We start from the raw sequence: 27,435 nt of genomic DNA, 5'->3' as shown, positions 1-27,435 counted from the left end.
AGATGCCAAGTTTCTATTGTGCTTGGTCTCATACTATCTTAACCTGTTTTTATAAGTGTGGAGAAAGGGGGACTAATCTGCATGCATGATCAACTTGGATCCTCTCAATGGTTTTTGTTGTTATTTATTTAGTAAAACAAAAATATAATCTGTGATAAAATATTACAGCATTTATAAGTGGGAGATTGAACATCAAATTTACAGCATGGTACAACATTCCATAGGTGCTAGATATGAGCACTTTGCGGTTTATGGAGAGCTTTATTCTTTCAATTCAGGCTAAAGCTCTAATGTTTTCAACTACTGATGAATTGTATACTTTGGGCAAACATGAGCAGCTTGGGTAGGGGTATTCCTGTAGAGTCATAGAAGTTGGATAATGCTAAAGAAATTATGTATATTGTGGCAAATGGCTTCATATTAACACAAAACTTTTTGTACTATTGCTAGCATGATACTATCTTTGTAGGGGCATTCCCAAATGTATAATTGGGATAGAATAACTGATTGCCTTAGACATTAAAATAATACCAATTATGCTATGTTGCTACTTGTTCTATCATATGTGTTCCCAAATGTATAATAAGGATAGAATGGGGATTGCTTTTGAAATTACTCCAATACTAAATAGGTGATGTTTTTGGTTTGCTTAAGCAGGAAGACTAGGATGGTAGTGGATAAACTTAGAATATGCTTGGATATTTTAGGATATTCTACCATCTAAAGGTTGTTATTTATTTAGATTAATCTTGTATTTATAATTTATAAACATGTTTATAATTTATAAATTTTCTTAAACCCTCCTAGTATATTATTTTTTAATCTATCATTTAATGTAATAAGATTAGTCTTGTGTTTATAAATTACAAACATGCTTATAATTATAAACTTTATTTGATCAATTAGATTAATAAGTAAGAATAACACTACTATTAAGCAAACTAAGCGTTGCTACATGCAACGTGTAGCACTTTATTGTAATTCTAATTCCCAATTTAATTAAATTTATTAAAAACCTAAATACAAGAATAAATTTAATGTATTTATATTTTATGATTTTTTCAATTACATCCAGAGTTAGTATATTCATATTTTATATATAGTTACACATTATGATGCAAAAAATTTTAAACAGTTTTGTGAGTGCATGAAATATGGAAAAGGAATATAGAAAATGTGCATATCAATTAACCCAAAAACCTTAACTTATATATAGGAGTGAGTAGTCTGGATTAAAACCAATCAGATGGCTACTAAAATCCCACTATGCTAATATTAGTATATAGCATTGTAGCTATACACTTGGACCTCACATCATCCCCTCCTCTTAGAATAATGGAAGACCATCAAGGTTTTTTTGTAGATGGGTTGGGATCTGGAGGAATGTTAAGAGGAGGCATTGGTGGATCTGTAGGTGGTATTAATTATTCATAATCTCTTTGTACGAAGCATTTTAACTGTAGCACATGCATAATTTTTAGAGGATTGACTTGCTGGACATCATGCTTAACCTTATAAACTTGTGATCAAACTTGCCATAACACCCAATATAAACCTTTCTATTGAGCAAGGAGCCTCTTAGATAAACCACATACCGTAAGATAGGGAAAATAGACTAACACCACGTCATCCACTTTGTACTCTATAGGTGGATGATGATGGGAGTTGTAGCGCCATTATTATCCCACTTGTATATGGCCTAAGTGTTCAATAGACAAGTGGAAGAATGCTCATCAAATACTAATCTTATGACTTAGCATCAGCAGCTCGTGATAATCGTAAAGGTAAACCTAGCTCCGTTAGTAATATTGAATTATAACCATATAGGAGTTTATATGGTGAAGCACTAACAGAACTCTGCACCTTTATGATATATGCATATTGAAGAGACAATAAATAACCATCTCAATCCAAATGTTGAAAGTTCACGTACTTTGCGATCATTCCTTTAAATGTCCGAACGAGTTGTTTCATTAAACTGTTTGACTATGCATGATAAGCACTTGTGAAAGTGTGGTGTATCCCCAATCGAGACATCAAAACATGAAATACCTTAGCCATAAATGTGGGACCATTATCCAAAAAAATCCACTCCAAACAAAAATGTTGGAACACCACTTGATTGAGGAGGAAGTATTTAAAAGGCACTAGCAAGAGCACCAACTTCCACCCAATGAGTCAAATAATCAAAAACAATAATAATACATTCATTGCCAACAGTTGATTGTAAAAAAGGTCCTATAAGCTCAAATGCCATAAGCTCAAATGGATGGGGAATTGCAATTGACTCCAACCGTCCTTCCACGGCATGAGGGGGAATATTATAAGCCTAGCACTAAACACAGCTACGCATATACTGGATAACATCATGTTGCATTTTTGGCCAATAGAAAGACCTACATAGCTTCTTGGTTCCATGACAATGTCCCATATGCCCGCCTAGAACAAAAAAATCATGATAGGCATGGAGAAATCGCGGAATAAAGACGGAAGGAACCACCAGCTGTAAAGGATTATCAAAAACCATCCCCACAAAATAAAGAAGGCCACCTTCAAGGCAATATTGAAAATGTAAATGCCGGAATAGCAAGTCACTAGCAAGTGATGCAGGATTCTTAAACCTATTTTGAAGCTTTCAAATTCATAGCTCAATCTTGTGAGCCTCACGAACCTCATCAAGAGAAGGTAAATCTTGTTCTACACCTTGTGGACACTAAACATCAAGTACAGCAATTGCTGATGACACAGAATCCTCATCGAGAAAATCCACAGATGCTAGAATAACAGGCTCATTAGAAACATGAGAAGAGAGTGAAGAAGGAAGAGGAGCTCAAGAAAGGGCATCAGCATCAGCCATAGAACTCCCCAGGCAATGAACAATATCAAAATCATATATATGAAACTTCAAAGCCCACTGAGCAATATGACCAATCAGGTTTTTCTGCTTCAATAATGAAGTAACGGCAACATAATCACCTTATAGTAACATCCGAGAACCATGTAAATATGCATGAAGTTTCTTAAAACCCCAGACTGCTATTAAACACTCCTTCTCTGTCGTGGAGTAGTTCACCTCTGCTTGTTGTAATGTACGGTGTATATACACAATAGGATGGCGCTAACTAGGCACACTCGGGCTTTTTTGCATCAACACACCTCCAAGACCAATGTCAAAAACATCCATGCGCAAAATAAAAAGTCCAGTGTAATTAGGATATGCCAAAATTGGAGGAGTCGTCAATAGTTCTTTGAGATCCATAAATGCCCTCTCACAATCCAAAGATCAGATGAAAGATGACGTTGATAACTTCAACAATGCTGCAACGGTATAGTGTGATTAGAAAGATGATCCATAAAACAATCGAGATATTGCATTTTGCCCAGGAAGCGCTTCATATTATTCACACACTTCGGAGTAAAGAACTTGCAAACCCTCACGAGAAATACGGTACCCAAGATAAATCATGTCTTTGGACCTAAACACACACTTCGACTGCTTCAACTTTAAACCAACTTCTCATAGTTGATCCAACACTCGTACAAACATCATGGATATATTCTTCCCATGTCCCCTCAAGTGAATCAAAACATCATCAATGAAGTCAGCAGTCACCTCTAGCATAGAACCTCGTCCATCATCTGCTAGAAAGTTGCTGAAGTATTGTTCAAACCAAACGGCATCACCAAGAACTCATACAAACCAAATGGTGTATGAAAAACAATCTTAGAAATATCTTCTTCCGCCATCGGTACTTGCCAGTGCTTAGAAACAAGATCTAGCTTAGTGAACCAATGACTTTTTCCCAGATGATCCAGTGGGAGGAAGAGGGTACATATCCGGGATTGTCATTTCATTTAACGAACGATAGTCAATGCAGAAATGAGTACTCCTATCAGGCTTCATCACAAAATAAGGTTCACATGCCCAAAGACTCCACAACTTTTGAATAACACCCTTTTCCAACATCTCTTTGACCTTTGCACGTAAAATCTTGATCTCTTTAGGTGACTAACGACGAACATGAACCTTGATTGGATGAGCATTCCCAGTTGGAATCAAATGACGTGTGGCAATTTTGGCCCCAGACGATAGGTTAAATTCAAAAAGATTGGCATACTCTTTTATGAGCCGGTCAACTGCTACAATACAAAGATTGTCGAAGGGATCGAAAAAGGGAAGAGTAGAACAAAACGGAAATATAAGAGAAAATAGTGGGGAGACAAAAGTAATCAAAGTAGAGGTAGAAGTAAAGGGATGAAGAGGTATAAAAGTGAGAGGAATAAATGAAATATAAGAAAGTATAAAATAAGGGGGAAAAGTCTCAAAGTCAACATAATTGCACTACAACTAATCCATACTAACGATAAGGTCAAAAACTTGACTTGGCACCACCTACAATGACTACAATCTAAGCTTGAGATCGCTCACATGCACAACCAGGTCTGCCTCATCCTGTGCATATGTATGTGTACGGCTGTTGCCACAAAGAATGAAAACTAGCTTTGCTGCACAACACAAGTATAGACAACAACGTATGGCAATAGGTCGAGCAATAGAAGATAAACTTGAACCTATATCAACCAATACAGAGAGAATAATAGAAAGACTTTTTGTTATAAAAACGAGCTTGGAAAGTAAACACTGAATAAACTGGTGTCAAGTGAACCCCTTAATGATACTCCTGAAAGAAAGATGGAGTGGTCACTGACTTATTCACACAAGGTTCCTCCGTTACTTTTACGACTCCTCATTTCCTAGATGCATCTCGGTGTCAAGACCTTCCACTACAACAGCACCAACAGGACGTTGTTGATGCCAAAGTTTCCATCTAGGAAATGGAGGTCACCAATCTGGAAAATGTCGACAATGTCGATAAGTGTGACCAACTTCGTCACATGCCTAATAGTGAATATCATAGCCACAACCACATCCTCACCCTTGTCCTTGGACTCGAGCAACAACAGCATCAACCTTTATTGGAACAAGACCATCGCCCATAGGAAGTGGAGCAGAAAGACGTGCAGCAAGAAGTGGAAGAGGCGACGTCTCATAACATTATGCCAAGCAAAAAGCATTGTTAAGGGTGGTTGGAGCAAGTGCATATACAAGTTTGACAAGATCTTGACAAAGTGTTGGCCACAACATTCCTAGCTTGATCTGCTCCGACATATTTGGCTTCGCACGAAGCAAGAGATTTCAGAATCGAACGCCAACTTGCATCACCGACTCAGATGGCCCTTAACGAAAATAATGCAATTGTTGGAAGGCATCATCACAATTGTTGGCATGTTCGACTGCGCATTTGAAGACGTCCGGGAGAACACTCCAATCCCCACGAGTGTCTACGCTCAAACCATTGTACCACTGCAATGCTGTCCCTTGGAGACACATGGGAAACTCACACAAACATCAAGCATTCTCCTAAGAATGATATGTGGCAATCATCATGAAGTGATCAAACCAATGGTACACATCATCCCTAGGATTTTCACAAAAGAACTCCTACTGAACGTGAAAATTGGCATTAGAAGCAGGAGGAGTTATACAACGTGCCGTGAATGCCACCATTAACTGAGTTTGGTTGTTTAACTGTAATGACATAGCATGCACCAATTGCTACTCTAGAGTCAAAGGAGGAAAAGATTGCTGCTCTACCATAAAGATGAATAAAAATGAAAGAGCAAAAGAAGAGAAATGAGAAAAAAACTAGAAGGTAAAGGAAATCTAGACAATGGAAAAATTAGACCTAAACCAAAATCTTGAAAGGAAAGAACAAATAAAAGGAAATGGAAAAAAGTAGATCTAAACGATGCAAAATTTAGATCTAGACCAAAATCTTAAATCTAAGCACTCCTCAAGGACAATAAAAAGTGTTCCTCACCTCCACCAATCTGAATGCATAGAATATAAAAAAAGAATACAAAAAATATGCATATCAATTAGCCCAAAAACCCTAACTATGAGTAGAAATCAATTTAACAATTACCAAAACCCATATGGTTTGCGATAGTTTCGGGAAGATTGGAGGATCCAGAAACTCTCCTGATAGAAATGCCACTATGCTAATATTAGTATATAGTATCATAACTGTACACTTGGACCTCACAGTTTTAAAAACTTTATATAATAATTTTAAAATCATTATTTAAGGCAAACACTTTTTGGGGAAAACATGACGAGTTGACCTGTTTGTAAGTCATAACACCTTGCAACAAGAGAGCTGCCACATAGGCAGTAGGGCAGAGTAGACACTTCGTCAATTCTTTAAATTAAAATGCAATTTCACGCACAAAATCACTGGTTTTCCTTTCGTTCTCTTTTCGAAGTTCCCATATTTTCAACAGTGTTGAGATCCTGAAACCAAAAAGTGATGAATCAAACAGATGATTTGCATTTAGCGTTACCTGTTTTAGGTTCCTCCAGACCTTCTTCTTCTCTATGCACTCTCTCCCAAGCCTCTCGAGCCTGCAAGATGTTAAAAGTTAGTATCATGACCTCAGTAGCTCTTTTCCTCACTTGTTTTTGCCAGTTTGTCGAGAGGGTAACGATTGTGAGGAGAGTCGCTTGAGTTGCAATGCCGCAAACTATTCCAATCCACAAACCCTGTAAAGAGAGTCAGAAAACTAAGATGCACGAGGATAGCTTTTGAAAGTCAGACATACCCTTCCCTTCAGATCGAAGAAGAAAGCCAAAACTGATCCCAATGGTAAACCCACAATATAATATGCTCCAAGGTTTGCAACGGCGCCTAAACCTTGCCATCCACAGCCTCTAGCTACACCTGCATACAATCAAAGTTTAGCTAGAGAAAAACTTAAAACAACAAGCGAGGACCTGAAAAAATCCCTTGAATAGGATCCAGAACACTTATGAGTGTTGTAAGTGGCATTAAGCTTGCTACATACTTGACGACCTCCTCCTCGTTGCTGAAGGCATATCCCAAGACGTTCCGCGTCGAGAGCAACAGTGTAGCAACTAGGCAGGAATCCAAAAGTCCAACGCTAATTGTCACACATACTGCAGTCTTTGCGGACACTGGGTGCCCAGCTCCAAGTTCATTTGACACTCGAGTGCTGCCAAAGCAAAAACTTATAAAATTACAAAGGAAAAAAAAGGTTTTTTGAGTCAATTCTCCTACCTTGCTGCTGCACTCAGGCCATAAGGAACCATATAGCACAGAGACAATGTGTTTAATCTGCAACAGAAGAGATGAGGACCACAAACTCTAGTTTCCCACAAACTTACATAATCGAGAAAGCTGACGTTTCAAGTTGAGGGTTGGGCAAAATTCCGGAAAGAAGTACGAGAGTTTCGAACGACCAGTACTCAAAGCTGCCAGAACACGAAAAATTCAGCACTGCTTTAAACCATAAACACTTTCTTACCAGATCATAACCGCCGAAGGTATAGCGAGCCGGAAAAAGCCTCTGAAGTCTTGAAAAGCCTCCGCCGAGAAAGTGGTCCACGTCTTCTGACATGTCTTCGAGAACTTGACATAGCTCGCCAGTAGTATGGCATTGAGCCAGTTGGAAAAAGTCGCCGCTATGGCTGCCCCCTTGACACCAAACTCAAGCTTGTAGACAAAAACCCAGCACAGTGGAATGTGGACACTCAGCGTGAACAGCGAGCACAACATCATCGGGATCACGGCACTCTGCGTCTGTAGGAACTTGACAAGCGGCTGGAGAACCGAGTAGGCAACCAGTCCCGGGATCAACCATCGAGCGTAGATCCCAGCGTTGTAAGAGATGACCGGATCCTGTCCCAGGGCCTTGAGAAGATGTTCCACGTTGAGCCACACCACGGCAATCGGTACGCATAGGATGAGGAGGACTACAACAGCTCTTTGTAGATAAATGCCAAGTAAGTGATACTGCCGTGCTCCAAACGCTTGTCCGCAAAGAGTTTCAATACCACTTGCCATGCCCATCTAGACAAAAAAGGTGTCAACAACAAAACTGTGAGCGACACGCCCTGACACGATAGATACACATTGAAAGGCTGACTGGGAGGACAAAATAACCAGTCAAGACGATAAACTAAAGGACAAGGAAGCATATGTGAGCCATACGTACCAGAAAGAAACCCTCAAACATCAAATAGGAAACTCCAACTTACATGCTTCACACGAAGAACACACTAGGAAGCGAGAATGAAAACGAAAAATCTCCTCGCGATGATGCAAAAGTTATGCGGTTGAAATGCTCTAGCTCTCGAATTTCGCCGAATTTCGACACGTACCAGGAAGCTGAAGCCAGTGACAACGCAAAAGGATGTGGCGAGGGAAGCGCTGGCGAGCTGGAGCTCCCCCAAGTGCCCCACGAGCATGACCGACGTGACCTGGATCAAAAACTGGAGGAGATTGACGCAGATCATCGGCAGCGCAATGTAGCACTGGCGCTTCACCTCCTCCCACAGCACCAATCGGTCCTCCTCCTCGAGGCAATCCAATGCTCTGGCGTTGTCAGCCTTGCGATCGTCATTCTTGAGCGCCGGCGCCGCCGATCCGGAGCTCTCTGTGCATGGTGTGGATTCCTCGCCGGGCAGCAGCGCCACGCGAAGATCCGCGGCCATGACCTAAAATAAGAATTGCGCTAGGCGCCAATTCCACCGCCTTTTCTCGAGCTTAAAACCCTACAATTCCAATGCCCAAGAGTGGCATTATTAGAATTTCCAAAAGAGCAGAGCACATACCCTGTCGATATCACTAATCGGAGTTCCTGCCATACACGAGTTCTTCCTTCCTTTCTTCCTTTTGTCTGGATCCTTTAAAGTAGTTGGCGCGATGGACAGGGTTCGAACCTATGACTTTCTGCTACTCTTCTTAGATTTTACTAGGGAATTCGGGCTGGACAAAACAGGTGGTCGGCTTGATATGCTTACAAGTGTTGAAAATTCTAGTCCGATTTAAGGTACAAGCAAAATATGTTTTCAAGCCAAGTGTACCAAGCAATCACACCAGAGCTTTGGTGCTCGCATATCCAAAAGCAAATTCTCTCCTTTATATCCGCAGTTCTCTTTAAGTAAATCTCAGGAGGACTCATGCAATGAGACAGGCAACTCTATGGCATTTTCTCGTTTCATGCTCTTGCTAATACTTCTCTCCCTCTGTGCTCTTCCCGAGTTGTATAACGCTGCGGATTTTACTCATCAGCGCCCCAATTCCATAACACCGGGGATCCGAATGTTCTTGTTCAAGGAAATCGTCAAGCTGATTGATGGCATACCAAGGCATCTATCTTACTACAAAGAGATGGGATTTATAATGATGCATCTCCCCACAGGAGATGGTAGGCTCGCAGAGGTTGCCATCCTCTGGGGAGAGCTGGAGAGACCTTGGTACAAAGAAATTATGTGCAGTATATTTCCCACAGTGGGAATCCAGGCTCCAGCAGTTGCCCTGCAAAGAAATTTCAGGAAGCTCCTCGCTATCATGATGCATGATATTGCGAATCATCTTCATGGCAGTGTTGAGGTCATCCAGGGAAGATACACTATGAGCTACACAGTTGCTGAAAGGAATAATAACGTAGACACGGTTTCAACAGAATTGGGCGATCCAAAAATTGTGTCTAGTAACAACATTACCAATGTTTATAATATTAATCAGTTCCAACATGATCCGGATTGGGGATTTTATAATGCTCCAAACTGTGATATCTACAAGACATGCCGGCGATCAGCTCCTCATGGATTCCACCAGGGTGTGCTGAGGATTGGAGAGGTGTTGGTCTCAACCAATGGGGAATATTTTGCCAAGATCCAAAACGATTGCAACTTTGTGGTTTACAAAGGCGATGCTATGAAGGATGATACGAGTCATCCAGTCTGGGATCTTGGCACGGTTGGAGCTGGAGCTGGATGTTTTGTTCGCCTGCAAATGGATGGCAACCTTGTTTTGTATGATCAGAACTTTAAGGTGATATGGACATACGGCTTCTATTGTAAGAGGCCTTGTTGGTTGGCACTGGCCTTGTGCTTGCAAAACAATGGTCTTCTTACAGTGGAAAATACTGATGGGGAAAGAATGACCTTATGGTTCAGCAAGCCTGGATTTCACCATTGACATAGCAGATGTTGTAGCAGTTAACTTAAATTTTGCAATTTTAAAACTTTATCAAATACTAATTGCTGCTAGACTGAGCCTAAAAGTGTTTGCTAAAGAAAAATCTACTGACTTTTCATATATACGAGACTAGAATGTGGAGCAGAAAGGGCGACGAGTGTTTCCAACTGGATGGAGTGTTTTTCATCGAGCAAGTTTCGATTTTTCTGAAGTTGGTGGTGCATTCTTCTGGTAAGTTTTCTTTCATTTTTTCTTTCCTACATTGTGCCAGCTGATCGTTTGAGTTTCTTTGGGGGCTTTCAACTCCCAAGCTCAAGAGATCTCTGTCTTCACTAAACATTGTTTTTTTCCTGTCACCAGGCTCAACTCTAAATATCATTACTTTTCGGTAGTATCAGTGCAACATCAAGTCTCTGATTGAAGCTTCCTCGAGAAATAAATCTTTCCTCAGTAATTTTTACTGTAAGAATACCATTATGTTACAAACAAGGCCAGTCCCAATCAGCAAGGCCTCCTACAATAGACGCTGTACGTCCATATCACTTTAAAGTTCTGATTGTACAACAAGGTTGCCATCCAGTTAACTCCAGCTCCCTTTGTTAGCAAAATTCTCTTCATTCATGGAGACCAACACCTTTCCAATCCTCAGAACACCCTTGCAGAATCCATGTGGAGTTGATTGCTGGCACGTCCTGTAGATATTATAGTTTGGAGCATTATAAAATCGCCAATCTGGATCATGTTATAATTCCAAAATATATTCTTTGCTACAACAGGATCGTGTAATTCTCTTGAAACTTTCTTTTCAGCAACAGTTTAACTTAGTGTATCTTCCCGCTAGCATGAAATTTCTTTGCAGGCCAAGTTCTCTCCACAGAGGATGGCAACCCCATGGCTTTATAGTAAGATAGATACTAGGCAATCTTGTCAATCAACTTGAGGATTTCCTGGAACAAGAACTCTCGGACCACCGGTGTTATGGCGTTGGGGTGCTCACGAGTAAAGTCCGCGGCATTACAGAACTCGAGAGAACGAGCGCCAAAACTCTGGTGTGAATTGTTTGGTACATTTGGCGCAGAGGACTACGCAAAGTCAAGAATGTAACTTCTACAATGAAAACATTTCAAAATAGTGGGTCTGCATCGGGTCTGTCCTGTATAATCCTGTTTTGTTTTATGGGTGAAAAACTTTAATCCAAATATAAATAATAAATGGTAAATATACTTATCTGTAGTTTTAAGTTTACAAATAAGTTCATGTAATTATATCAAATTTATTTGGAGTTTGATTGTATCAAAAGGTATCAAATATCTTGATTAAAATTATTTTTAAAAAATCGCGACTACCAGAAATGCGATGAATCGATCTTCTTGCTGCAGCAAAAGCAAAAGCCCACCGTCGTAAACGGGACGCTGGAAATCCTCCTCCACCTCGGCGATCCCTCGGAGAAGTCACACACCCCCGCCAGCGCCGAGTCCTCGCAGTAGCCCACAACGTAGAGCAAATCCCCGGCCGTGGCACACGCCAGCTGAAAGAAGCCCAGCCGCGATCCAAAGCTCAGCGGGCACAGCTCGCTCGTCGCCGTCACCTCCACCCACGCATCCCTCTTCCTCTCCAAAAACTTGTAAACCCGGATGCACAGCCGGTCCGACTCGCACGACGCCGCCACCAAGTGAAGATAGCCGTGGAACTCCACGATCACCGCGTCCTCGGCCCGCTCAAACGGGAACATACTGTACTCCTCCCAGAACCCCTCCGCGGCGTCGAATCCCAGCAGCACGATCCGGTACTCGATCTGCTCAAACCCATACGGATCCACCCCCGCGTCGATCTCGTCCTCCACCAGCACGAAGAACTTCTCGTCCCGGACCGAGCACGCGTACTTGGAGTCCCTCGAGTCGCGCAGCTTTGGATGCCCCTCGCCAACCTCCTCCCAGTCGCAGTCGGTCGGGCAGTAGAGCCGCGTCCCCCAGCCGTCGCAGCTCGACGCCACCAGCAAGTGGTGGCACCGCGAGTGGGACGCATCGTCGCCCAGGAACGTCCACACCACCGGCGTCACCGGCTCGCGGGAGCGCGGGTATCCCGAGTAGGCCACCGTTCGCTTCCTCCTCGTGATCGGGCTAAACACGTCGATCAACAGGTCCCTGCACGGCTCCTGCATCACGTAAACCAGCCCGCCGGTGCTCGAGACCACCGTCCAGCGAGGTCCCGAGTGGTTCTTCACCAGGAAGTCGAGAGGGACGCTGTACCACCTATCCGTTTCCGGGTCGTAGGCATGGAGGTCGTCCTTCACTGTGTCGTCCAGTGTCGTGGAGACGAACAGCCACGGAGGTTGCGACGACACTGCCTGCTCGAAGTGAGGGGACTCGATCAGCTTCTGCCAGCGCTTGCACACTGTTCTAGCACGGACCACCCCTGCCCACGGTAGCCGCTCAAAAACACGTACCCAGACATCGTCGGGAACATATGATTGACAAGCCATTGACGACGAGCTAGCGACTTCTTCTTCTTTGAAGACTTCACCATACTCGAGCTCTCGGGCAGCACTTGTCCCTGTCCCTGTATCTCCTCCTTGTCCTGTTTTTTCCACTTCCACTCGAGCTATTTCCTCGAGACTGGGAGTAGTTCTCTCGGCCAAGTCTGCCATTGTTTCTCCTGTCCCTATGTACACTGGGAACTTCAGTCCACACTAGTATACAAGTGCGTCTCTTCGTAGCGGAGAGGCACCAGTCAACCAACGGTCCAGATCTATAGCTACAAATTAAAAAGAAACCTGGAAATTACAGTAAAAAATCAGCAGCCAGCAGAACTGTACCTGCCATGGCCGCTCCTGTGATGTTTAGAGCTATATGAAGCAGTAAGAAGCCTGCGAGCAAACTGATGTTTAGCATTCTACTATTAGAGGCTCAGAAGTACCTGAGAGTTTCTCTTTTCGGAAGCATCAGGAGTGCCGCAAATTCAAGCTGGACCTCTGAGCGCGAAGAAGATAGTTTACATTACACCAGTTCCGCGTAAAGCCTCTGGAGGAACCGCTGCTCCATGGCAGCAATGTGCGCCTGCCTTATTGAGGCTGGATTATGCACATTCAGAGCAGGCTGTTGGAGCAAGCTTATAAGAGTGTTAACGCGTGCTCGGTCACCTGCCTTTGCGTGCATGTGAACGAGCAGCTCCAGTATTGGTATCTAGAAGTAGAAAAACAACATGTCATTCATCTTGTGACTACATGCGAAGAGAAAAATAGAAACATACTCACCTCCCATACACAGTCGAAGTACAATGCAGCGTCCTGATCGACAATGAGCGGATTCGCCTGTAAAATCTGGAAGGCAGACTCATAGTCTGGATCAGGAAGACACTGACAAAGAATGGCAGCCTGTAACTGTGCACCAATTTCCTTGCACGCAGCAATCATTCTTGTTATCTGATCAAGCATTAGCATCAGAAAAAACTGTATAGCACGCACAACAGGCGGCAAAAATAATGCAAAAATGTCAACCAGAAATAGCACTTACCACCCAAGGAGTAAAGAATTCACGGGCCATGGATGCCACCCGATCGCAATAGAAGCTACTCCGAACAGCGCCGGCCTACAAAAGCGCACAGTCATCGTTTGGAAGCTCAGCAAACAACTGGAGCACTAGCAACACAAAAAGGAAAAATTAACATGCCTGCATTCACCACAGCCTTCCAGGAGACAATCCAGAGCCTTCAGAAGCGAGCAAGCTAATGACAAGAAAAAAGATTCCTGTGATGGAAACCACCATTGGAAAAAAGACCGTCAAAACTTTTTTCTCCCAAGCCGCCCTCTCGCTGCTTAAAAGATTTAGACAAATAAAGTATGGATGCATGCACACTGAACTCAAGCACAGCCACCCTACGTAAATGCAGAGAGAGTAGAATACGCACCTCTAGATAGAATTGTAGAGAGCTCAGGTACGCATGATCCACAAATGCGAGATCCGCAAGACCAAGTAGCCATCGAGAGCCCCGGGAGTCGTCCCTTGTGCCTTTCGAAAGTTCCAGCAGCCGTTGTAGCAACGAATGAAACATCTTTCCCCAGTCGCCAGATGTCCTGAGAGCTTGACTTTTGGAGTCCGCAGCAGCGCTAGCCATACGAGCCAAGGCGCCATATCTTGCCAATTCTACCGGCGGTGTTGCGTGCCATCTGTTTATCCAGCCTGCTAGGAGATTTTCCACAACCTCCAAAACTCGAACACTGGAAAGTTTGGAGACGACTGGCAGCACCTTCATCCCCGGAAGTAAACACCCATCTTTCGTGCTGAAAGACAAAGTCATTAACTCCTCGAACTTCCGAAGGATTTCGTCTTCCCGCGCATGCGTTTGGCCAAGGCACATAGGCATCAGAACGCCAAGGATTGCTGCTTCCCTGAACACTGAGGCAACGTCCTTGTGATCCATAAACTGCCTCCGTTGAGCCCAGCTACAAAGCTCCAGCACTAGAGACCATCGTTCCTCATCAGCAATCCGCACCACAATGTACACTACGGCGTCACTGCTGAGATATCCTTCGGCCCTTTCAGGTAAGGCCACTCCAAGACTATCACCGCCACCACCTGTCCTATCTACAAACCATAGGAAGAGCTCACTGTCGATTGCCTCGGGATAAATGCGCTTGGCCAGATCATACAGTTGCCTAGCCAGATTGTAATCCTTTCCTCTGTCCAGAGCATCGAAGGCCCTTAGCTGCACTGCTTTCGCTATACTTTCAGCTGACATTTCAAATATTGGCGAAGTAGCGTGCTCGACCGAAGCTAAATTACCACCCTGTAGAATGTCTAGAAGAATCAACCCACTTTTTACAGCTTCCCCTTTGTCAGGTGGAGAGACCGTTTCCCCCTCTTTGCTGTCTGACATGAATTCAGGGGAGACCAACTTTTTCTTGCAGACCAGCTTCCAGCACCAAGACTCCTCGAGGGTGCAACAAAAGTAGACGGTGAACTGCTGCAATCGTGGTAGCAATTGGAGGTCTTCATCTCCACCTGAATCCCTGACCTCCGAACTGACGTTGGACACAAGCTGCATCAAGAACTGTACAGCCTCCTTGTTATCCTGGAACTGTTCACTAAAGCGCTGCAACGAATCGAAAGAAGCTCCTTCAATCACCCTTCGCAGAATGTTGCACGCAGCAACTTTACAACGGACTGATGCAGGCAGTGTGAAGTCTTTTTCCAGAGAGAGGCAGTATTCCCAAGGCAAGCGATGGGCTAAGACATCATCAGCCAGAACTTTCACCAGACCTTTATCTTCAACAGCATCCTGTCCCAGCTTCGCTCTGTAACCATTCGAAACCTGTTTCGTATGATCCTGGCCGCTCTCAAAACTAATACCGTTCTGCTTGACTCTATGATCCACCTTCTTATGAGGACTTTCCTCGTTCACCCCATTGCAATGATCGGAAAGCACAGTTTGATTCTTTCTTTTACTCGAAACCCGGCTTCTTTCGCAAATGAGAACGGCTTCCACTTCGTCTCCTTCTGTCTGGTGCTGCACTGCTCCTGAACTAGCCACGGCTCTACAAGCAACTATAAACCCATGAAGCCGGTCTTCAGGGACAGGGGACGACTCGTAACCATCTGCTAGAGAGGCACACTTGCTAAACAGGTCGTGTGCTTTCTTTATCCTTCCCCGCATGAAGTGTGATTCTGCAACGTCGAACAAGATCTGGCACAGACCATCCTCCTGCAGCCCATCCATCACAACCCCGTTTGGCACCGCCTTCCCCACCTTTTTCTTTGTCCTGTCAACCTTATCAACCTTGTCCCCCACGGAAGCCAGAACATCCTCCAAGAACCTGACCGAGGGGCCTTCCTGTTCCGATTCTCCGCTTACCGGCAACAATCCATCTTGAAAAATCTCTGCAGGCTCACCTGTGGCTGCATCACGAGCACGAACTGCCGGGCTCGCCATGGAAAGCCTCAAAGCCTCGGGTGCTAGAGCTTTGTGGATCACCCAGCGATGGAAGTTACACTCGTGGAACAGGGACCTATCCTTGTCATACTTTACCGAAGCTCTAAGGAGCAGCGACTGGAGATGCCTCGGAACAAGTACCTCGATGTCCTCAAGGCTAAACCGTGCTGCCGATGCGACCCTGACCGCTCTCTCGCAGAGCAACGACGCTGTTTTAGCAGCCCTCGATGGTGCTGGTGCTGCCGCAGCACCGCCCTGAGGATCCTACGAAGATAAAAGAGAGAAGAAATCCAGTCAGCTCATAGCAATGCAGCAAATTTTCTAGATATCACAACAAAAATGCGATGCAATGCAGAGAAGAGCGTACCGGTTCTTTCCTCGACAGCTTGTGATTCGCCACAGCCTGCTCCAAAAACATATTGACAAGCTCGGCATGCCCGGGAGACAAAGCCCTGCCGCTCGCCAATCCATCCAAATGCTCCTCCAATCTCTGCGGAATCAGCACGAACTCAATCCATAATCCAGCCACGTCCGCCTTCCCGCCGCCGCCGTCTGGAGCCATCACTCCCTCCAACCCTAATTCCACGGCCAGGCCACCAGACTATCATTCCTACACCAATCCCGGCCGCATTGTCGACCAAATTCCAGCCGCCAGCGCCACTGCCTGGCATGAAATCGGTGACCTAGACGCCCGCTCGAGCAGCAGCAGCGCTTCGAGACGACGCCCCGGAAAAGAGAGAGAACAAGATTGGATCATCGGGACACCATAAACCCTAAGAGGAGGAGCCACAGACACGATACAGGTGCCTCGACTGCCCTGTGAAGAACAGAGCAAAATGCAAAGCCCTGCCCTAGTTATATAGGGTTAGAGCTGCGGTGCCGCGCGGGTGCCGCCCGCACTGGAGGTGTCGGGTTCGAATCTAGTGCTTGACATATTAAAAGGATACTTAGTATCTATTAGCATCTCCCAAGTTTCTTGGAAGCACACATTTAAATACCGACACGTGTCACATCTCTAAACCCTAAAACTGCGTAAAAGCGTAACACGTGTCAATCTGTGACTGTGCCAAGTGTCACGCCTTGACACGTGTTCCCTCCATTTAACGGCGATGATCGTTTTCTCTGCATTCTTTTCCAAGACCACCGGCCCTAGCTCTCTAGCGAGGAGTGATTCTTCTTCTTGATCGATCAACAAGCCGCTGCGATTCAATCGATTAATCTCACCAAGGTGGGTAATCGCGAGTAGCTAGCGCCTAGTAAAACTTACTCTAGGAATCCCTTGATGGGGAAAAATTCGAGCTCCACGCAACCGCCTCCACAAATGCTGGGGGAGATGGCCAAAGAAGGCGCTCTCTCCGATCCCGCCGTGGTGGATCTGGACGGGACGAAATCAGTCGGCGACGCCCTACAAAATGGTAAGCCTGGTGACCTTGACGACGTTTGGTCGATGATATCGGCAAATGGCCACTCCGAGAAGCCCGAAAATCGAAAGAAGCTTTGCATTCTTAGCCTGGATGGAGGGGGGATGCGCGGACTGATCGGCTCAAGAATTCTATGTCGACTGGAAGCATTTCTCCAGGTAAACTTCTTTCTTTCTTTTATAGCTAAAACTTTAGTTTTCTCTTTGTAACACTTGGAAGTGTTCCTCTTCCATAGCTATGGACTTATATAAGTTGAACTTCTCTTGTCTTTTCAGGAGAAAACGATGGCAAGAGTTAGACTCTGTGACTACTTTGATCTTCTCGCTGGAACCAGCACTGGAGCTCTGATAGCTCTCATGCTCGCGACACCGGACGAGGCTGGCGAGCCACTCTTCACGGCGCAGGAGTGCTGCCGGTTCTACGCCGTGAACGGCCGCCATATCTTCCAGCGGAGATGGTACGATCCTTTTCATTTCTCCGTGCGGCAGATGTATAGGCCGAAGTACTCTCCTCGGAGATTGGAAAAATTGCTCAAGGACTATCTCGTTCGAGACGGGAGGGAGCTTACGCTGAGAGACACTCTCAAACCGGTGCTTGTGACGGCGTTCGACATCTCTCAGGCGACTCCTTTCTTTTTTGTGCGCCAGGCAGCCATGAAGGACGAGAGCAAAAACTTCCGGTAAATCCCCACCTTGGTCTTTTGCCTTTAAACAATTTGTTTGTTCATTTTCATTCCAGGCTTTGGGAAGTCTGCCGTGCCACGGTTGCAGCACCGACATACTTTCGTCCGGCTCATGTTACTTCAGTGGATGGTAAAGTCTCAGCAACACTCATTGATGGAGCAGTAGTGCAAAACAATCCGGTACCGGGCACCTCTTAGTTTTGTTGCTCCACTGAATGGCTTCGCTGTTGGCCTTTCAGGCGCTTGTTGCAGTCACTCATGCGTGGAGCAACAACACGGATTTCCCTGAAGCGACTGGTCTCCAAGACGTGATGGTACTTGTTTAAAGAAAACTTTGCTTTTTCGTACGTAGAGATGGTGTGGTGGCTTTGTCACCGTGTACTTAATTAATCGCGGAGGGATCTTTTGCAGGTCTTGTCGCTTGGTGCTGGCCAGCTCGACGAAAGATACGAGCTTGACGCTGCCAAGAAATGGGGATTAGCAGGATGGATGCGTCCTCTACTCAACATTATGATGGACGGCACCGCAGGTAAGAGAATTATCGCTAGAAACTCTTAGAAACTCGCATCTCTCATGTGTCTTTGTTAAATCCAGATACTGTGGACTATCAATTGTCATCCGCGTTTGCTGGATACGATTGCTCTGACAATTACTTGCGAATCCAGGCACGTTTTTTGCATTTAGTCTACATGGCTTGTTTTCTTATTCTTGTCTTGTTCGTCTTGGCAGCTCTCCGGCCTGCCTAAGAGCATGGCGTACATGGACTGCGCGAGCCAGAAAAACATCGAAGACTTGACACGCCTCACGGACGAGCTCTTGATGCAAAAGGCCGTGGCACGAAATGCTTTCGGAGAGAAGATTGTCCTGGAAGAGACGTATGAGCAGCGCTTGTCGTGGTTTGCGGACCAGCTGATAGAGCAGAAGAAGCTCCATTCTACTTCGGCGTCTGGGGATAGAGCGCAGCCCAAGGGAGGAGACTCGACGCCGGGGCATTTAGGACGCCTCATCTCGCCGGTCTTAAGTCACTTGCTCCAGCATCAAAGGAGCCAAAGCGGTGATCTTTAGAATGGTTTGTTTTTATGCTTTTCTTATCCCCGGAAGCTGAATCTCTAGGTGGACGTGGAAGATTTGACGACCGACGCTGCTCGTTATAGAACACACAGATGTGAGTTTAAGTTTAAGCTGGATTCTTGCTTCCCGTCTCACTCCACTGCAGTTTACAGATATACAAGAGTTCAGACGAGACTTATTCTTTTCATACACTCAAGCGAAAGAAATAGTTACGGGACTTTTCGCCCCGGCTTGAAAGGATTTTGATTTGGTAACTTATTAAGTTCATACGTTTTTCTCACTCTTTTTGTTGCTGAATTTGCCAGGCAGAGCTCTGAAGCTCGCCAGAGTGTTGATGTTTAGAATGGTTCGTTTGTGAGAGTAAAATGCGGTGATTCTTCAGGTGGATTTTCAAGGATGTGGAAGAATAGAACCCAAAGATGTGAGTTTTAAGTTCAAGCTGGATTCTTACTCACTCCATTGCAGCATACAGATTTTCAGCAAGTGTTCGTTCTTGAAACAAACAATTAAATTTTGATTCGGTAACTTTCAAGTTCAGGCAAAGCATTGAAGCTACCGAGTTTTTCTTCTCCTCCTCAATATACATCTACATGCCACTGCTTATTCCTTTTCCAGCCAGAGAGTTTCTCATGCCAAGAATCCCCGCAAAGCTTCCTGAAAGTCTCTTGAATCCCCTCCATCATCTCCTCCCTCCCGCAAAAGTAAATATGTCCTCCACTCTCGAGCAGCTCCAACACCTCCTTGCCTCTCTCCTTGATCCTGTGCTGGACGTAGAACTTCCCTCCACTTCGATCCACCATCTCTCGACTCAGCGCAAGATCATACCGAAAGCTACTCGGGAAGTCCCTCGCGATCCTCTCGAACTCGTCGTGATACAAGAGACTCTTAGAGCTGGCGACGCCGAGGAACAGCCACGCCAGTCCATCAAACTTGAAAGGCACCTCCTCGACGAACATCCGGCGAAGAAATCCTCGAAACGGCGCCACTCCAGTTCCAGTTCCAACCATGATCTGAGCTCCTCGAGGATTTTCCTCGTTGAGCAGTAGCGAGCTTCCAAACGGGCCAACGATGCGAACTTGATCTCCAGGACGAGCGTCGCAGAGGAAGTTGCTACAAATCCCCGGTATGGTCGAGTTTGGATCGTTTGGATCATAGCTCACGATTCTCTTGACGCACAGGCTCGCGGTTCTCCCGGACAAATCATCGCCATACCTTGATGACGCGAGAGAGTACAAGCGATTTGGAGGAGGAGCTCCGGGTCTCTTTGGATTCGTCCCTGGCGGGAGAATTCCGTACGATTGTCCCTCCCAGAAAGGAACGTTGCCTCCATGGTCGATCACAATGTGGTACGTGTCTCCTCCATTTTCTCCAGTGGTGAGGCGATGGACGGACTCGATCGTGGCGATGTAGGGCGATTTGCGCGTGTAGAGATTGGTGGGCGCTTTCTTGAGAAGCTCCAAGCTTCGCGGAAGAACAAGCCGCCTCATTAGGAACCCTAAGAACAGAGGACTGCCCCACTTTAAAGGCCCTTCACCTTTGTCAGTACCTTTTATCCTTTCCTCATTTAAACTTAATTGATTTTCCTTTTGTCTAGGGTTGATCACCAAGTAGGATTTGCAGATGGGGAGTTTGTTTGTGATGACGACGATGGAGGCTAGCACAGTGAAAGGTTCTCCCAAAGATTCTAGAAGCAAATCTAGCAAGGATAAGGAACTGCCCCCACCAAAGGATCAACCAAAACCGAGATGGTTTCCTTCGGTGAAATCATGGATGGTTCAATTATAAATTATTATGTAAGGAAAATATCTATTAATACATATTTCTAGATGTCATAATACTTCTATAGTTTGCAAGATGTGTTGTTACCATTGGATCTGGATTCAATTAATACCCTTTTTTGCTGCACCATGTCAAGCCCCCATTCTTGAAAGCCTGGATTATGGTGGCATAAGCAAATCCATTACCAAAGAAACTAACTATCCTAGGAAGAAGAAGCAAAGTTGATATTAATCTGAAGTGAGGAACATCAAATGGTTTTCTCATGGAAACCTTAATTTCTAATATATTATTAGAAATTATAAAATATTAATTTATATATTTTAATTCCAAAAATAAAAAAACTTATATAAAGTGATAATTTTATTATTAAAAGATTTAGTGGCATTATATCAATTCAGTATGTTATAAGTGCGGATTATCAATCATGTTCACAAGAATTGATATAGCAAAAATAATTTTTATAAATTTCTTTTCACATAACTGTAAGGTTAACCTCTCATTTAGTGCTACGATTAGTATTTTATCAAAAAAAATCACAATAAAAAGGAATTAAACTGTTTTTTGAAAATTATATCATTTTCAAAAAAATATTTAATTTTTGATAATCATCTATGCCAAATGACATTATAAAGCCTAACATGAAATTATTATATTTTCATTTTTTACATTTATAATAGGATAAAGAAACAATAAGGGTTTTTCAGGCCATAAAATATTGCACTTGGTTTATTCTACTTGAGAAGTTAAAAGCTTATTATGAAAAATTTCAGCAGCTTATGTATATACTAATGTATACATAAAATAACATAAAATTTAATTTAATTTTAATATTTTTGTAATTTTATGCTAAATAAAAGTTATTTAAAAAATAAGAAATATAAATATTAAAAATTAAAAATTAATAAAGAAAGCTATACTTTCCTTAAACCCTAAATAATAATTAATAATAATATTTAAAATAATTTATTTGAATTAAGTTTCTGCCATAGATAAAAGTTAGATTAACTTTTCTAAATTAAAAAAAAATCAAGATAACAAATTATTTTATTTCATGTTATGAGGTCCTGATATATGGCTATGATGCCATCTACTAATATTAACGGCTATATAGTAATATTAGTGTAGTGGGATTTTGATAACTTTTAAATTGGTTTTAATTTAGACCACTTGTTCCTTTACATAAATTAGGGTTTTTAGGCTAATTGATATACATATTTCTGTATTCCCTTTCCATATTCCATGAACTCATATTAGTGGAGATGAGGGACAACTTTGATTGTCCTTAAAGATTGCTTGGATTTGGGATTTTGGTTTAGATCTAGTTTTTGCATTGTTTAGATTTCATTATCCTTGTAGCTTTTTCAATTTCTTCTTTTTTGCTTTTTCTATTTTTCATTCATTTTCCTGAGAAAGCAATGCCCTCTTACTCATTTAACTCTAGAACAATAATTGGTGCAATTGCTTAATGCTATATGGTTGCAGTTGAACAATCAAACTCAATTGATAGTAATATTTATAGTGTATGGTATAACTCCTTTTGATTTTACTACTAATCTTTGCATCTAGCCAAATTTTTTTTACAAGAATCCTAAAGATGATGTGTATTGTTAGTTTGATCACTTTACAGTGATTGCTATTTATCATTTTTAGGATGCATAAGCAACTAAATCTTCTACTCTAGTTTAGCCATTTAACCATAGCTTTGACCACTTGAAGAGTCTCATTCACAACCTCCATAAATCTTATTCTGGTCTTAGGGACTTTTTAACCTCATGAATAGCATCTATGCCACTCAACCTTTGCACTTGTCCAAATGCTCCATGTATCCAATCTCATGATCAACACTTCAAAGGTATTACTGACATATCAACATATTATGTTAAGGCCATAACTATTTACCTTTGTCTTATTAGTAGTCCTAGACCACCCATATTATAATCTCGTCTCTCAAAAACTAGGCCATTCGTTCATGAGTGGTCATTTTAGAACCACTTATTAGCATCCTTAGGATGTTTGAAGACATGGGGAACAACTTTCCCTAACATCCTTTTTTGGTCCCCACAAAATCCCCAATTGTATTTGCCAACATTGCCACTAGATTAGGGCTTGAAGGCCCAACCACTACATCTCATTAACCTTTAGGACTTCTTTGCTATATGATTACATCCTTGATCACTATATAAAAAGATTGTTTTTTTTCCTTTCCATAGTTTGGGACTTTGGGATAACATCTCAAAATACTGTGGCCCTATGTGAACCTTGTGGGTCCCTGCCTTTTGCCTTTGGGTGCCTAGTTATATGGCTAGAGTGAGGTTCAAATGAGCCACGCCAAGTATCTAAGTAGGTAGTCCCACCCACACTTAGATTAGGAGAATTGACCATTTGATCTACTACCGACTCTTGAACACTTCATTAAGCTACCCCACTTATCTGTCCATATTCACTCTAGCCTTGGACTACCTAATTGTTATATCATCACCCAATATATAGGTATAACCTTCCTTAGTCACAATGGCCTTTTCTAGCCAAATTAATTCCATTGGAGTTCAACCCTCACACTCTCCCTACTATACTTTTGGAACCCTTTACAGCCCCTTGGGGGACGATCACTTTGGGCTTTCACTCCATATGTTGTATTAGTATTTGGACTCAGTTTTAGACTCTGACTTGAACTTAATCTTGGTCTTGGTCTTGTTTTCCATCTCAGGCCTATCTTAGACTCCATCTTGAACTCCATCTCGGGTCCATTTTGAATTCCATCTTAGACTTGATCTCAAACTTCATCTCGGGTTCATTTTGGACTCTATTTTAGACTCCATCTTGGGTCCATTTTTAACTCCATCTCAGATCCATCTCAAACTCCATCTTGAACTCTTTCTTGAACTCTTTCATGTGTTATATGTTAGTTCTCTTGTGTCCCTTTTCTAGAGACTCACTTATTGCCTGTTTTATGCTCATTCCTTGATCATTTTATTAGGAGTTCCACTTTCACTCTTAACTTTTCAAGTTGGAACTTTTAGTTTAAACGTGTTATTCTCATTTGGCTTCTACTTTAGCCACTACCATGTGGCACCCTTTCAACTCCATTTTGGGGCTTAAGAGTTTGTGTCTCATAGGATGATGCTTGGCATTTGTATGAATTTCCCACATGCCTCTAGAGTCATACGAATAGTGAAGGGTTCTTGTGCAAATAAGTTAGTGACCCCTCCATCCTTCTTTTAGGAGGGGCTCACTTGGTACTAATTTATTTAGTGTTTACTTTATAAGCTTGTTTCTATAACAAAATGTCTTCTATTATTCTCTTCATGTTAGTTGATATAGGTTTAAGTTTATTTTTTATTGCTCAACCTGTTACTGTCTATATTTGCATTGTGCTGTAAAGCTAATTTTCATTCTTTATGGCAACAACCATACATATGTATATGTAGGTGGACCTAGTTGTGCGGGTGATCTCAAGCTTGGGTTTCAATCGTTGTGGGTGGTGTGAATTAAACTTTTGATTTCATCCTTGATATAAATTAGTTGCGGCATAATCATGTCAAATATAATTTTGAGGCTTCTCCTCTTTGTCTGATACTCTCTTCTATTTCTTCAATTCCTCTCAATTTTGTTCCTCTTTGTCTCTTTATTTCTACTTTTGCTTCTGTTACTTTTATCTTCTTATTATTTTCTCTTATGTTTTTGTTTTGCTCTTCTATTCCCTCTTTAAATCTATTAGTTGGTCTTTATGTTGCAATGGTTGACTGGCTCATGAAGGAGTATTGAATTTGATTTGTTATCTAGGGTTAAGATTGCAACACGACATTCTATTCTAATTGGGGATGCTCATCAAATCAAGGTTTATATTCATCATCGATTGTCAAAGGAGATTAAGATTTTACTTGCAAATGTCAAAGAAATGTTGGAAAAGGGTGTTATCCGAAAGTCGCAGAGTTCTTAAGTATGAACCTTATTTTGTCATGAAGCCTGATGAGAGTATTTACTTCTACATCAACTATCAGCCATTAAACAAAATGAGTATCTCGAATGTGTATCTTCTTCTTCACATTGCTAATCTTTTAAATCGTTTGGGGAAAAGTCATTAATTCACCAAGTTAAATCTTGATTATTGGTACTAGCTATTGTTAATAGTTGAGAATGATGTTCCCAATGTTACTTTTCATACATCATTTGGTTTGTACAAATGCTTTGTAATGTTGTTTGGTTTGAATAATATTTTAGCAACTTTTTAGCAAATGATGAATAAAGTTCTTTATAATATATCGGAGGTGACTATTGACTTCATCGATAATGTCTTGATCCACTTAAGGGGACGTAGGAGGAACATATCCATAATATTTGTAAAGTGTTGGATCGGTTGTAGAAGTTAATTTAAAGTTGAAGTGATCAAAGTGCGTGTTTGGGTCCAAGAACATCATTTATCTTAGATACCATATTTCTCATAAAAATTTACAAGTTGATTTTGACAAATTCATGGCCATTCTAAAATTTGCTTAAACAATATTTTAATAACTTTTTAGCTGATGATGGATAAAGTTCTTTAAAATATGCTAGAAATGGTTATTGACTTCATTGATAATGTCTTGATTCACTTGGAAAAGACATATAAAAAGCACAATTTCTAGCTATGTGGTCCAATTAGGACCATCCATTTCATATCCTACATGGGATATGTTGATGCTTATGTTTTACTATAATCCTCGAACAAGTTAGCAAGATCATCCTCCTGGACAAGTGGAATTGTTACCTTTTCAAGCTTTATTGATACAACGAGAACCATGCAGATCCCGTCCTTTTTTAAAGAGGAGTAAACCTCAGTTCACAATCATCCAGTCACCAAAGCCAGTGACATTGAAAGCGGGAATCGCCAACGCTCAGTGGACATGCTATTTTTTGCTATGTAAAATTTTACCGTTCGTCTCGTATCCATAGACGATTATTCTCATGGATTCTCCACAGCACAGAGAGTGCTGGCGTCATTCTATTGGAGCTCTGAACGCGTGCAAACTCCCGTTGTATGCGAAGCAGCTTGCTCATCCGTTTTCTGCCTTGTCGTATGCATTCGACTTGTGCTTTGGCGTGAACACAAAGCCAGCGGGAGGAGGACCAAGCACCTTTTGCTAATCCGCACCTACAGCAAACGAAAAATACCAGCATGATCATGACTTTGTTAGAAACAGTGACACTATGCTGGGGCCACTTCTATTGCGGAAGGCGGATCAAGAACAAACTGTGTCAGGCGTGATCATCTGCATAACCTAGGACTTCTAAATTTTTTTAACACTTTTCTTTGTCTCTCCTGCTGATGTGGAATCCAGCTTGAGATTCCTCCGATGGAACCCTGGGTTTTAGGGCATGAAGCGGAGTGCGGATTGGGAAGACGCTTCTGCGTTCCTTGCGCGGGCGAAGGTTGTCCTGAACGATCTTGAGGCGGTGTATGGCGATGTACCAGCAGCCGATGCCGATTTCTTGTGGGATACAAGCAAATTCCAGACGCTTGTACAACCTACGCAATATCACAACGTCGAGTCGGCAAGGGAATTCAGGTACATAGGCAGGCGCAGGGCCAAGGATCTGCTCGCAGTGATGCTAGGGCTTCAAGCCGGTGCTGAGTTGCAGATTCAGGGCGCCAAGGGCTCTGGGAAGAGCACTGCAGTGAGCGCCATAGCTGGCTACATGCTGGGGCGTCTGAAGCGGAAAGTGGTGTACCTATGCGCCGCTCGGTTCATCTCTTCGCCTGTGCACGTCCTTCGGCACGCATTACTGGTGGCAAGCGGCGGTGACGAGCGTTTGGCTGCCCTAGACAGCATGAAGGAGATTCAACGCTGCTGTGCGGCTCAATTGGATACTTTGCTGTTCGTGGTAGACGACTGGGACAAGTTTGAAAACTTTCCTGAAGAGCAGGCGGCTCTACTGGATGCAGTAATGTCGGGTATCCACATTCTCGTCAAGCTTTCGTCGACCAACAGCAGGGAACGCAGAATATTTGCTGCCAGTGATAAGCCTCCTCCAACATTCGACTTCGACGGTCCTTACACGGACGATGAGCTCCAAACATGGATTGGACTGTCAAGCCTTCCGGAATACAGGTTAGAAGCACTTGACTGTCTAACTGGTGGGATGCCCCGGCTGTTGCGGTTCTACGAAGAAGTGGAAGGGGACGCCCCGCGTTTCAAACAGAAGATCGAGCAACCGTATACAAGCAAGCTGTTTGACAAGTTCATTGGGTTGCAGACCACCAAGGAACAGCTGGCGTCTGCCTTAAAAATGGTGACTACAGGTGTCCGAGGTATACGTCTGAATCAGCCGGTGGACTTGACGTGCTTCTACAAGGACGGGTTTCGATACAAGATTCTGAGCCCATACTTGCGGACCAGAGCTGAGTACTATATCATGGAGAAAGAAAGGGAGCTGCAGAGTGGCCTCGAGTATGCTGCGATCCAGACTTGGGCATCAGCTGTTAGAATGACTGCCTTCGAGGCAGAAT

The 27,435-nt window shown here is 43.1% G+C and overlaps 6 protein-coding genes across 11 annotated transcripts in view; 3 read left to right on the top strand and 3 right to left on the bottom strand.

The window, feature by feature from the left end:
• Positions 1-6,239: 6,239 nt before the first annotated feature.
• On the bottom strand, positions 6,240-8,623 carry LOC9657193 (protein DETOXIFICATION 16). The gene is made up of 9 exons (XM_024682869.1): positions 8,243-8,623; positions 7,387-7,931; positions 7,247-7,333; positions 7,140-7,196; positions 6,836-7,074; positions 6,664-6,782; positions 6,518-6,604; positions 6,406-6,466; positions 6,240-6,355 (listed from the first exon to the last, which is right to left on the bottom strand). Exons 1-9 carry the CDS (start codon positions 8,573-8,575, stop codon positions 6,339-6,341), a joined length of 1,545 nt encoding a protein of 514 aa, XP_024538637.1. The 5' UTR covers positions 8,576-8,623; the 3' UTR covers positions 6,240-6,338.
• A 2,422-nt stretch (positions 8,624-11,045) lies between these two features.
• LOC112349029 (serine/arginine repetitive matrix protein 1-like) lies at positions 11,046-12,662 on the top strand. Its single transcript, XM_024682608.1, has 2 exons — positions 11,046-11,167; positions 11,471-12,662. Exons 1-2 carry the CDS (start codon positions 11,046-11,048, stop codon positions 12,180-12,182), a joined length of 834 nt encoding a protein of 277 aa, XP_024538376.1. The 3' UTR covers positions 12,183-12,662.
• Positions 12,663-12,721: 59 nt separating this feature from the next.
• On the bottom strand, positions 12,722-16,811 carry LOC9657192. 4 transcript variants are annotated; one of them, XM_024682777.1, is made up of 7 exons: positions 16,363-16,811; positions 13,974-16,259; positions 13,580-13,654; positions 13,321-13,488; positions 12,984-13,249; positions 12,883-12,933; positions 12,722-12,821 (listed from the first exon to the last, which is right to left on the bottom strand). In XM_024682777.1, the coding sequence occupies exons 1-5, from the start codon at positions 16,555-16,557 to the stop codon at positions 13,064-13,066; spliced, it is 2,910 nt and encodes a 969-aa protein (XP_024538545.1). In that variant the 5' UTR covers positions 16,558-16,811; the 3' UTR covers positions 12,722-12,821; positions 12,883-12,933; positions 12,984-13,063. The 4 variants fall into 4 exon arrangements, with proteins under 4 accessions (XP_024538545.1, XP_024538544.1, XP_024538543.1 ...); XM_024682776.1 differs by having other exon boundaries at positions 12,763-12,840; XM_024682775.1 differs by having other exon boundaries at positions 12,763-12,933.
• Positions 16,812-17,026: 215 nt separating this feature from the next.
• On the top strand, positions 17,027-19,450 carry LOC9656448 (probable inactive patatin-like protein 9). Of its 3 annotated transcripts, XM_024682837.1 has the most exons (10): positions 17,027-17,223; positions 17,268-17,574; positions 17,692-18,095; positions 18,155-18,278; positions 18,338-18,412; positions 18,510-18,627; positions 18,693-18,763; positions 18,828-19,152; positions 19,212-19,263; positions 19,315-19,450. In XM_024682837.1, the coding sequence occupies exons 2-9, from the start codon at positions 17,278-17,280 to the stop codon at positions 19,250-19,252; spliced, it is 1,455 nt and encodes a 484-aa protein (XP_024538605.1). In that variant the 5' UTR covers positions 17,027-17,223; positions 17,268-17,277; the 3' UTR covers positions 19,253-19,263; positions 19,315-19,450. The 3 variants fall into 3 exon arrangements, with proteins under 3 accessions (XP_024538605.1, XP_024538606.1, XP_024538604.1); XM_024682838.1 differs by having other exon boundaries at positions 17,027-17,574; positions 19,322-19,450; XM_024682836.1 differs by having other exon boundaries at positions 17,028-17,574.
• Positions 19,451-19,642: 192 nt separating this feature from the next.
• On the bottom strand, positions 19,643-20,933 carry LOC9657191 (ferredoxin--NADP reductase, root-type isozyme, chloroplastic). The gene has a single exon (XM_002977638.2). The coding sequence runs from the start codon at positions 20,654-20,656 to the stop codon at positions 19,745-19,747; it is 912 nt and encodes a 303-aa protein (XP_002977684.1). The 5' UTR covers positions 20,657-20,933; the 3' UTR covers positions 19,643-19,744.
• Positions 20,934-27,389: 6,456 nt separating this feature from the next.
• Positions 27,390-27,435, top strand: part of LOC9656447 — a 2,004-nt gene continuing 1,958 nt past the window's right edge. The window contains exon 1 of the mRNA XM_024682871.1: positions 27,390-27,434. The gene's annotated coding sequence lies outside the window, so the exon portion shown is untranslated. The remainder of the gene's footprint in view (position 27,435) is intronic.

The sequence above is a fragment of the Selaginella moellendorffii genome, unplaced genomic scaffold (genome assembly GCF_000143415.4).
Source record: "Selaginella moellendorffii unplaced genomic scaffold, v1.0 SELMOscaffold_35, whole genome shotgun sequence".
In the NCBI taxonomy this organism is placed as follows: Eukaryota; Viridiplantae; Streptophyta; class Lycopodiopsida; order Selaginellales; family Selaginellaceae; genus Selaginella; species Selaginella moellendorffii.
This window is presented reverse-complemented; position numbering and strand designations above follow the sequence as displayed.

Excerpts from the sequence above, each read along its gene's own strand:
- LOC9657192 (XM_024682777.1), bottom strand. The coding sequence starts at position 16,557 with ATGGCTCCAGACGGCGGCGGCGGGAAGGCGGACGTGGCTGGATTATGG. Across the intron at positions 16,260-16,362 it reads AGCTGTCGAGGAAAGAACCG|GATCCTCAGGGCGGTGCTGC; the intron begins GTACGCTCTTCT and ends TTATCTTCGTAG. Across the intron at positions 13,655-13,973 it reads CTCTACAATTCTATCTAGAG|GCCGGCGCTGTTCGGAGTAG; the intron begins GTGCGTATTCTA and ends GCGCTTTTGTAG.
- LOC112349029 (XM_024682608.1), top strand. The coding sequence starts at position 11,046 with ATGGCGTTGGGGTGCTCACGAGTAAAGTCCGCGGCATTACAGAACTCG. Across the intron at positions 11,168-11,470 it reads GACTACGCAAAGTCAAGAAT|AACGGGACGCTGGAAATCCT; the intron begins GTAACTTCTACA and ends CCCACCGTCGTA.
- LOC9657193 (XM_024682869.1), bottom strand. The coding sequence starts at position 8,575 with ATGGCCGCGGATCTTCGCGTGGCGCTGCTGCCCGGCGAGGAATCCACA. Across the intron at positions 7,932-8,242 it reads TCACTGGCTTCAGCTTCCTG|ATGGGCATGGCAAGTGGTAT; the intron begins GTACGTGTCGAA and ends TTTTTTGTCTAG. Across the intron at positions 6,605-6,663 it reads TCTTCGATCTGAAGGGAAGG|GGTTTGTGGATTGGAATAGT; the intron begins GTATGTCTGACT and ends CTCTCTTTACAG.
- LOC9657191 (XM_002977638.2), bottom strand. The coding sequence starts at position 20,656 with ATGAGGCGGCTTGTTCTTCCGCGAAGCTTGGAGCTTCTCAAGAAAGCG.
- LOC9656448 (XM_024682837.1), top strand. The coding sequence starts at position 17,278 with ATGGGGAAAAATTCGAGCTCCACGCAACCGCCTCCACAAATGCTGGGG. Across the intron at positions 18,628-18,692 it reads TATGATGGACGGCACCGCAG|ATACTGTGGACTATCAATTG; the intron begins GTAAGAGAATTA and ends TGTTAAATCCAG. Across the intron at positions 19,153-19,211 it reads GCATCAAAGGAGCCAAAGCG|GTGGACGTGGAAGATTTGAC; the intron begins GTGATCTTTAGA and ends CTGAATCTCTAG.